The 10,903-nt window shown below is 37.3% G+C and overlaps 1 protein-coding gene across 2 annotated transcripts; it reads left to right on the top strand.

Moving 5' to 3' along the window:
* Positions 1-55: 55 nt before the first annotated feature.
* Positions 56-9,350, top strand: MRPL30 (mitochondrial ribosomal protein L30). Of its 2 annotated transcripts, XM_045771753.2 has the most exons (7): positions 64-178; positions 890-954; positions 4,606-4,683; positions 6,365-6,445; positions 8,601-8,747; positions 8,976-9,049; positions 9,128-9,350. In XM_045771753.2, the coding sequence occupies exons 3-7, from the start codon at positions 4,633-4,635 to the stop codon at positions 9,258-9,260; spliced, it is 486 nt and encodes a 161-aa protein (XP_045627709.2). In that variant the 5' UTR covers positions 64-178; positions 890-954; positions 4,606-4,632; the 3' UTR covers positions 9,261-9,350. The 2 variants fall into 2 exon arrangements, with proteins under 2 accessions (XP_045627710.2, XP_045627709.2); XM_045771754.2 differs by lacking the exon at positions 890-954 and having other exon boundaries at positions 56-178.
* Positions 9,351-10,903: the final 1,553 nt, after the last annotated feature.

Below are 10,903 nucleotides of genomic sequence, written 5' to 3'. Positions count from 1 at the left end.
CATCACGTGACACCAGTGCGCCTGCGCTCCGGTTTTTTTTTTTTTTTTTTTTTTTGGGCCCTTGAGTAGGCGGGGCACGGCCGGAACTAAAGTGCGCGGTGTCGCAGTCCGTGCGCACTGCGACGGCCGGGTTTGAGTGTAGCGCTTCTTGGTTTTTCGTTTGTTCTTCTTTCACTCGGTGAGTAAGTTCAGGCTGAACAACATTTACCAGATGTTGAGGGGGGAATGAATGGTGGAATGTATTGCATTTTTGTCAGGAGTACGTACCTGGGGACGCTATGGAGATGCCAGTTGGTTCTCCTATTGGATTCTGAGTTGGCGGGTCGCAGTAACCTAAATGGGCCTGCGCCCGTCTACTGTCTCATGGGCTCGCGAAAAGCCAGTGGTCGACCAGATTCTGTTCCCTAGTTCCCGAGCCACGCGGCTTGTTGAGCCCGACTGTTGGAGCCCAAGGGCCCAGACGCCTGGGGAGGATAGCTCAGTGGGGAAGGGAATTCACGTTTGTTTTAGCAGTTTCTGTGCTTCTGTTTTATTAATTTCGGTTTCCCACTGGGGATCAGCGTAACTTGAATTTTTGTTAATGAAGATAAAAGCTTACCTAATTGCATTTTAGAAGGCAAAACCTTCCAGGGTTGGCATTTAAAGTATTTACCATTTTACCAAAACTGTGATTTTACAACCATGTTTTTGATCGCCACCTATCCGAAGCTGCCTGTTCTGTGTCTTTTTGCCAAGAGGCGCGGATGAGGATGAGGACTGCCTATGCTTGATAAGCATTAGGAATTAAAAGTAGAGACATTTATTGCCTTCAGAGATCTCGGTTTATTCAAAGGGAAATTCTGTGTTGTGCATTTTCAGTAGCGTTTCCCTTACTTTTGTCGTTTAATAGATGCCTGAAACTATTCAGACATTAACTGGGATTGGAAAATCGCCTCGATAGCCTTCTCCCCAGGGGTATGTTAACATTTTACTGATAGCCTTCCAGAGTTTTTCTGTGTATACACACACATTCACAGACTTTTTTTTATGGAAAAGGGACCATACTTCTCATGATGCATGTATTCTCCTTTTTTTGCACCTGTGTAAGAGAAGTTATTGTACAGTAGAAGACGATATGGTTACTTCAAGGTCCAAGAGTTGTGTGCCTTATTATTAACAATAATCTTTACTTTTTATTAAAACTTATAACTTTGAATTATCACACCTTCTGAAGTCTGTAAATTAAACTTTACAATTTGATTGTGTGCCTAGCACATGACAGGTGCTGCTTTAGGTTTAAGCTTGGCATACTCTGTGAAGAGACTGGGCAGACCAAAAACAAAACAAAATTTAAAAATAATTGTCCTTGCGGAATTAACATGTTACTGGGTGGAGACAGACAGCAAACAACAAACCTAACAAACTGTTAGAAGATAAGTGCGATGGAAAGAAAACCAAGTGAAGTAAGAAGTCTGAGAGTTTGGGGGTGGGTCAAAATGTTAAATAATGGAATCAGGCCAGACCCCATTGAGAAAAGATTTGAGCCAGGAATTGAAGGAAGTAAGGGAATTAACTATGTGAATATCAGGAGCATTCCAGGAGAAAGAACAGCCCATCCAAAGAAGCATGGCTGCCTGGCAACTTGGACCTGTAAGAGGGCCAGTGTGTGTATTGATTGAGAGTGATTGGAGATGAAGTCTTAGAGGTGGGATTAAGGTTTGGCTGTCGTTCCAATGCATTAAAGCTTTTTGGGTTTTTAATAAATAAACTTTTTATCTTAGAATAATTTTAGGTTTATAGAAAAGTTGTGAAGATAGTACAGAGTTCCTAATTACCCCACACCTGATTTCCCCTTTTATTAACAATCTTACGTTAGTAATGTACATATGTTATAATTGATGAATCAATACTGCTACATCATTAACTAAAGTTCATACTTCATTCAGCTTTCTTAGTGTTTACTAGATGTCTTTTACTGTTCCAGAATCCCATTTAGTCATCATGGCTCCTTAAGCTCCTCTCGACTGTGGCAGTATCTCACTTTCCTTGTTTTTGGTGACCTTGACAGTTTTAAGGCACTCAGGTATTTGAAGAGGTACTGGTCAGGTATTTTCCACAATGTCCTTCAAATGGAGTTTGATGTTTTTCTCTCAGCCTGGTGTTAGGGCTTTTTGGGAGGAAGATGAAGTGCCGTTCTCATTCCATCATATCAAGGGTGCATGCTATCAACTTGACTTTTATCACAGTTGATACTAACCATGATCACCTGGCTCACATAGTGTTTATGAGGATTCTCTAGTACAATGTTAGTTTTCCCTCTTTCGATACTGTACTCTGGGAGCAAGTTATTAAGCATAGCCCATACTTAAGAGATGAGTGTTTTTGTTCCACCTCTTTGAGAGGGAAGTATCTGCATAAGTTGTTTGGAATTCTTCTGTAAGGGAGATTTGTTTCTTCTCTGCCATTAATTTACTTCTTCATTTATTTATATGAGTATGGAATCGTGGTTATTTTATGGTTTAGATTATAAGCCGTTACTTTGTTGCTCATTTTGGTTTAGCTTTAGCCATCAGGAGCTCTTTCACTTGGTTCCTATGTCCTTTTGACGTACTCCCATCATTTTGATTTTTTGAGTAGTCCTTTCTAGTACTACAAGATGCTCCAGGCTCATCTTTGTATATTCCCTGCTGTAGCCCTCCAATCAGCCATTTCTCCATGGAGCCCTGGTTTCTTTTATTAGAGAATGCTAAGATCAGGGTGCTGGGTGTGCTCATTGCTACTGGGATGCCATTGCTTTTTGGTCTTCTTAGCTAACAGAGCTAACCCACATATAAATGCATGCCTGTGATTATTTCTATACCCATCACTATCAATATTTAGCTAAACGGGAGCTGTGCTGTTGGATCACATGGATTATTTTGGCTTTCTCCTCTTGCTTGTATGTTACTTCTCACTCCAACAGTGAGAAACCTGGCTTACTGGAAGGTTTTGAGAAGAGAAGTTGACATGATCTGATTTAGGATTTTAATTACTTGATTGCTGCCATGGAGAAGAGATCTTAGGGAAGTTGGAATGGAAGCCAGAAGGTCAGTGAGGAGGCTTTTGTTGAAATTTAAGCGATAAGAAAAAGAGTTACATAGTGCGAAGCCAAATGAGTTGGGTTAGTATATTATGTTTAACTTGGGAGAAAGAAGTATGGTAAACAAAATACTTTATCATTACCTATTTGATTGAAGGGCCTGAGAATTAAATAAACATCTCTTCTAAGGAAATTAAGTGTTTCTTCTAAGGAAACCTTGATACAAAATATGTATCAAGCAGTGGTGGATGATTTGAACTAGACATTGTTATGCTGTGTGGTAATGTTTGAAGTGTGAAGTCTGAATGGGAGTTACGGTATTTTGATTTACTTCTGAATTCTGAGCTGAGCGGACCATAGATCTAACCCATTAATTGATTCAGACATTCAGAAATAAACACTGGGTGCCTACTGTTCATCAGATACTGTACTAGATGCTGAGAGTAGAAAATTAACAAGACAAAATTCTGGATTTCATGACACTAAGGATTTAGTAGTTAACTTTTCTAAAACTGATATATAATTAATTTTGAGAGACTGGTTCAGTTGCTGAAAATTTTTCTGCAGTCTGGCTCTTTTAATGGGACATCTTGCATTGATTCCCACAATTTCACATCATGGAAAAGACTTGCAGAACTTGAGTGAGCCAGAATCTGGTGATTCACTGAAATACACCATTGTATCTTGTTTTGGTGTGTTAGAGTGTTCTTATTACAGCTTTGTAATAATTTAATAATTTTATCAGTAAAAGCTACCATTTATTGAGGGCTTCCTATGTGCTAAATACTGTTTTAGGTGTTTTTAGAATAACTCATTTGCAAGATAGGTATTATATTCTTTCTTTTGGGAAAAATTGAAGCACACAAATTAAGTAACCGATCCAAAATATACATATATAATTTTTCTGTTTCCAGTATACATCAGTATAGTAGGTTGTAATAATTTGTGTCTAAATAAACATGACTTTTTTTACATCATAGAAGCAATGCATATTCGTTACTAGTTTAAAAATACAAATATGCAGAAAATAAAGTTATTATGGTGTTATGATTTAGTGAACATGTGCTGGACTAGGAACTAGAATTGGACTGAAACTAGTATACTCCTTGGATAGCTGGATGCCCTGGGGTAAATGATTGATTTTTCATTTTCCACATATATAAGATAAGGTTGTTAATTCTAGTTCTGCTAGTCAGGATTTCCTCAGTCCCTTCTAGTCCTTCCATTTGCTGTGATTCTATAACAAAACATTCTTAATAATAACCTCCTTTGCCCATCCTTGTTGAGTCAACCTAGGTTCTAACTCATTTGGCAAAAATGAGATGTGGTTAATGTATAAATACTACCTACGGTTTTGCTGAACTCCAAATAACACATTTATTATAACTTAATTCTTACCTTTATTGTATTAAAATAATAAGATTTCACTGTTAAACTTTAGTAGTTTATAATTAACTTGTTGTTTAGTTTTTTAATGTTACAAAAGTGGGCACCTATGCATTTCCGAGACACATTTGACCCATGGATGTATTTTCTGCTTGTCATAGCCTCGGAAGAGAACAGTCACCACAGTCATGGCAGGGATTTTGTGCTCAATAGTTCAGAGGCCCCCAGGAAGACTCCGTGTAAGTGTTTCTTTTCAAGCATTCTCTCTCTCTCTCTCTCTCTCTTTTTTATTCCTTAAGAACTGTTTCTTTCTCTTTTGTAAATAACAAAACAAACAGGCAGGTTAAACTGCACAAGTTCCTTTTCTTACATATTAAGTTCTTTTTAATGTTGAGGGTCAATTTTATTTATGATTTATCTGCTGTTTTATCACTAAAGATTTGAAATCACAAAAGATCTTTTCCTGGAGAACATGCTGGTAAATAATGGCCAGTGTTGATTTCCCCTTAATCTTTAAAGTTTAAGCCTTTATTCTCTTCAGTTATGAAGAGTATATTTTCAATCATAGAAAAATAGAAAACTATGGAAGAGCAGAAAGAAGAAAAGCACTCTCCCAGGAACATTCATGCTTGTATTTTCATGTATTTCCTCTCTAGTCTTTCTTATAAAAATTGCAGCAGTGCAGCCCAATCTATTCCTGAGGGCCAGAGTCTAGATACAGATGTGCTGCCGGCTATAGATAACGATGTTAGGTGCTTTACATACATCACCTTAACCTTAGATTAATCCTATGTGGTCAGTATTATTTCCTTTTAAAGTAGCTGAGGAAATGACTCTCTGAGAGGACAAATGTCTCATTTCTCGCAGATGATAAGCACAGAACCAGGATTAGAAGTCCATATTTTCCCTTTCCCCCCCTCATTCGCTCCTGCTTACTCTCTAATTATGTGTGGATCTTTGCAGGACAGAGAGGGCATGAAGGGAATGAGTATTGCCCATTCAGAGAGGAGTTTCCAGATAGGAAGGATTGGCAGCGAATCCTTTCTCTTTAGCAGACTGAGAGCAACAGGACTGGAAGATTGCCAAAGGGGAACAAGAGATAGAAACTAGGAGTGATGGCGTTGTATGGACTAGAAAGAAAATCATAAACTCATTTATTTTTACAGTTTATTGTTGAAGGTTATTATTGCACATTGTGTAGAGCAGGGGTTGGGAAACTAGTCTGCAGGTCAGTTCATCCCCTACCTTAATCTTTTTCCGTAAACCAGGCTTTATTGGAATGTAGCCACGCCCACTTGTTTACATATTGTTCAGGGCTGCTTTTGCCCTAAGGTGGCATAGTTGAGACTTGGCAATGGAAACCATACAGCCCCAAAGCTGGAAATAACTTCCTGTTTGGTCCTTTACAGAAAAATATTGGCAACCCCTGGCCAAAAAGTCTCTATTTCACTCATATGTGGAATTTAAGAAACAAAACAGATGAACATAGTGGAAAAAAGAAAAAAGAGGGGCAAACCAGAAAACAGACTCTTAACCCTAGAGAACAAACTGAGGGTTGTCAGAAGGGAGGTGGGTGGGGGATGGGCTGAATGGGTGATGGGAATAAGGAGGCACTTGTAATGGGCACCAGCTATGTAAGTGAGGAATCACTAAATTTTACACCTGAAACTAATATTATACCATATGTTAACAAACTGGAATTTAAATAAAAATTTGGAAAAAACAAAAGTCTATATTTATGTGCTTTTTGCTTTCTAATGTTAGTGGTAAGATGAGATATATTCATTCAGCTAAGAGGCGGAGATAAATGTTTGGTAAGTATAGATTAGATATAAACAGACTTTTGTCACCTAAAAATTGGTGGGTATGGATTTCTGCACTAGACAGAGTTCTTAAAAAATGTTTTATATCATGTTTTAGACTGTGACAAAAGGTATGGAGTCTCTTATTTGCACGGATTGGATTCGTCACAAATTTACCAAGTCAAGAATTCCAGATAAAGTAAGAACAAGGGTTTGGGTTTTTGGGGGTTTTTTTAGAGTTGTTATTTTCTTTAAGCATGTGATGTTTTAAAAGCTACCTACTTTTGTAATATTGAAAACTTTTATGTTAAATTATTTGTGGATGTTGGTGATAGGGCGAAGTTTAAATAAAGCATAGTAGAGTTTATCTAAATAATGATTCTTTTTTTAAAAAAAAAAAAAGTACCACTGGCCTTTGTAGTAGTAGGTTTTTATCATCTTAGAATCTTTTTATTCCTGCTTATGGTTTTTTGCCTTAGTATTTTGTGTTTTCATCTCACCATTGTCCTCAGAAAACAATGAGTCCTCTTCTTGCTCAGACACTATCTACCTGGCTCTGTGTTCACTTTCTATATTGACTATTGCAACTTGGGATCTTTGAGTTTTCTCTGCTAAATTTATGTGTACATATCATTCTTTCGGAAAACAGTAGCTACAGTGCTTTTTGTGGTTTTTCCTATGTTAGTCACATATAACTAGTTGGTTTTCCCCAAATATTTCATGCTCTTTACACTGTTTCTTTATATCTTCTTTCCTTTTCTTTGGTGTGCCTGCCCCATCCTCTGCCTTCCACCATTCTTCTCACCCTACATCTCTTCAAAACCCCTAGAAAATACAAACAAGCAAAAACAACTGAAAAACACCCTTTATCCCACCTGCCTGGAGACAGTTGTCAACACCTTCCACATCCTTTTCTGTTGTATATTTTTAAAGATGTGAATCATCTCATGTATGAAGCTTCTCTAGTTGCCTTCTTCATTTAGCAGTATAATGGGAGCCTCTCAGTGGATAAGTTTCTGCAATATTATTTTCATGATTGAATGATACGCTTTTTGATTAAAGTGTCGTCTTTTGTGTGTGTGATTCCCCAGAGGTATGACTCTTGATCCAATGTTTTTGAAACCTTTATACATACATAAGTGTCTGTGTGTGTGTGTGTGTGTATAACATGATTTCTTAGAATCAATATTTATGTAAGGTATCCTATATACAAACCTGTGTATATTGGTACAGATGAAACAAGTACAAGATCTTACTACAGGGGCACCTGGGGGACTCAGTCAGTTAAGCATCTGCCTTCAGCTCAGGTCATGATCCCAGGGTCCTGAGATTGAGCCCTGGTCAGATAGAGAGTTTGCATCTCCCTCTCCCTCTGCCCCTTCCTCCTGCTCATGCTTTCTCTCTATTTCTCCTTTCTCTGTCAAATAAATAAATGAAATCTTGAAGAAAAAAAAAAGATCTTATTACACATGGTTGTGTGGTTTTTGGGATTTTTTTGTTTGTTTTTTTGTTTTTTTGCTCAAGAATGTATTGTGGCCATTCTTCAATGTTAGTAGCTGCAAGGACAGTAAACTGTATTCGTTTTAATGGCAGCATTGTATCCCATGGGATACATAATTTATTTAGTTAATATCATATTTTGTTTGATTTTGTTATTGTTAGTTTTATTTAGAACGTACGCGTTGTAATTCATTTAGTTATTCTATGAGGAGCATGGATGTGGCCTTTAAAATTTTCAGTATTACAAATAGTATTACCATGTACATCCTTATTCAGTACATTTTATGTACTTAGGGAAGTTTTTCGTGGGATAGCTTATTGGAACTTTTTGATTCATAGAGAATCAGTTCACACGGCAGCTCTCTGGAGCTGTTTCTAATCCTTCATAGGCAATCATTTGTCTGTAGTCCTCTAGTACTTTGTTCATACTTTTTTATGATTCTCATGTGTTATTGTCATTGGAAGCTTATCTTTGTTCCCCTGCTTGAATGGGGTGGAGGGATGCAGCTGTGCCCAGCTTCTATAGGGCAATACCGTCTCCTGACATTTGAATTCTTTAGTGTCCTCTGGTTGCTCCCGCTTCACCCTTAAAACAGTCTTTGCCTGTGGGATACTTTTTTCAGAGTATGAAATTATTAGACTTTGTCTATCTAAGTAATCAGACGGGTATAAATGTTCAATTTGAGGATAGGATTACAGAAAGATTTGGGATGAGATCGTTACATAGTCATTTGGTTTTTGTTTTTTTTTTTTTAAGGAAAAAAGAAGATACATAGAAGCATAGATACATAGAAGTTGAAATACATACATACATAGAAGTTGAAAATTTACCATTTATAATTCTTCTTTCTTAGGTATTTCAGCCTTCACCTGCAGATCATGAAAAATATGGTGGGGATCCACAGCACCCTCATAAACTGCATGTTGTTACCAGAATAAAAAGTATAAAAAGACGTCCATATTGGGAAAAAGATACAATAAAGATGCTTGGATTAGAAAAAGTATGCAATGATTTAAGTCATCTTATGTGATGTTTAAATTTGCTTTAAATTTTATAGTTTCTAAATTTGAGGTGTATTTTTACTATTTCTTTTGTTTAAATGTATTATTTAGTGTAATTTATTTGAAACTTTGGTTTAGACAGAATAAGCCTTCATTTTCACATTTTGCTGAAATATGGGACCATCTGCTCTGAAACTGATCCATTACATGGTTTCCTTTCTTTATAGGCACATACTCCTCAAGTTCACAAGAATATCCCTTCAGTGAATGCAAAACTGAAAGTGGTTAAACATTTGATAAGGTTTGTTGTTTGTTACTTCAGCGATTTTTAAAAATGTGTTACCTAATATAATTCTAAAAGCATTTTCTTATGTCACAGGATCAAGCCCCTGAAGTTGCCCCAAGGACTTCCATCAGAGGAGGACATGTCTAACACGTGTCTCAAGAGCACTGGGGAATTAGTGGTGCAGTGGCGTCTAAACCCCATAGATCAGGAAGCAGTTAAGTCCTAAGGCCAGAGCAGTTTCATATTAAAAAATGTAAATTGTTTTTATTTAAAGGTAGTGAGAAAGTATTCCCATTAAAATATATTTTAAATGCTAGTCCTTTTCACTGGCTGAACGTGGTGTGATTCTCCCTTATATAGGCATGGAGATTTCAGTGCTGTTATTTGGTTTAACTCTCTCTCTTTTCCTTCTGATAGTTTCATTTCAGAATGGGCAAGAATGGTGTTATTTGAACGTCTGAGTTCAGATGTCACCTTAGCAATCACCATTGACTTTTTAAAAATACTGTTTTCTCTTTTAATAGAATTCAACAAATTCTGTGAGTGTCCCTTTGAGTGAGCAGTGTGTTGTTATATGTGGAGAAAGGCACAGCTGACCAGAACATGGTCCCTGCCCATCAGGAGCTTAGTCTGTTTTGCTAGAGAACAGAGACTCAGCCACAGTCATTAAACATTAGGTGTAGCTCGATTGGCTGCTTTGTGCTTTAGTGTCTATAAATATTTTTGTAGACACGGCTGCATTTTATTCTTAAGCTTAATAACAAAAATAATATCTGTTTTCTAATTATAAATCTAATTTGGCCTAAATTTTATTGATGTTCTTTAAATTCCTCAGAAACTGCCAACAGTTGAGATTGCTATTTAAAAGACGAGAAAGAAGGGAGAAATCTTTTAGGGAAAAAATTTTTTTTCCTTTTTTTCTGTTTCAGATACCTGAAGGGATTGGGAGAAGTAAGAATTTTAGGAGAGATTCAGTACTGGGAAATTCTGTGGCAGCTAATTGAAGATGATGGTAAAGAATCTCTGGATTCTAATTACCTGTTATTTCCTTTGTCTCTTGTGAGATTTAGTTTGGGCGACAGTAACATTGGCATACTAATAATTTGTGGTCCCAGTATCCATCCTGTCGTAGGTCTTGATGTTTTGGGGCATCAAGCAGAAGTGCTACCTGATACGAAGCCAGATATCATTAATTATTTTTTTAAGATTTATTTATTTATTTTAACCACGATGAGATACCACCTCACACCAGTCAGAATGGATAAAATTAACACAGGAAACAACAAATGTTAGTGAGGATGTGGAGAAAGGGGAACCCTCTTACACTATTGGTGGGAATGCAAGCTGAAAATAGTATGGAGGTTCCTCAAGAAGTTAAAAATAGAGCTACCCTATGACCCAGCAATTGCACTACTAGGTATTTACCCCAAAGATAAAATGTAGTGATCTGAAGGGGCACTTGCACCCCAGTGTTTATAGCAACAATGTCCATAATAGTCAAACTATGGAAAGAGCCCGGATGTCCATCAACAGATGAATGGATAAAGAACAAGTGGTATATATGCACGATGGAATATTACTTCTCCATCAAAAAGGATGAAATCTTAACATTTACATCAACGTGGATGGAACTGGAGGGTATTATGCTGAGTGAAATAATCAGAGAAAGACAATTATATGATTTCACTCGTGGAATATGAGAATCAGCATGGAGGATCATAGAGGAAGCAAGGGAAAACTAAATGGGAAGAAATCGGGGGGCGGGGGCCAAACCATGAGAGACTCTTAACTCTAGGAAACAAACAGGGTTGCTGGAGGGGAGGTGGGTGGGGGATGGGGTAACTAGGTGATGGGCATTAAGGAGGGCAT

This window comes from Ursus americanus, chromosome 7, assembly GCF_024610735.1.
Source record: "Ursus americanus isolate L20-20 chromosome 7, mUrsAme1.1.p, whole genome shotgun sequence".
Lineage (NCBI taxonomy): Eukaryota > Metazoa > Chordata > Mammalia > Carnivora > Ursidae > Ursus > Ursus americanus.
Note: the sequence above shows the minus strand (reverse complement) of the source record. Positions and strands in the feature narration are given on the sequence as shown.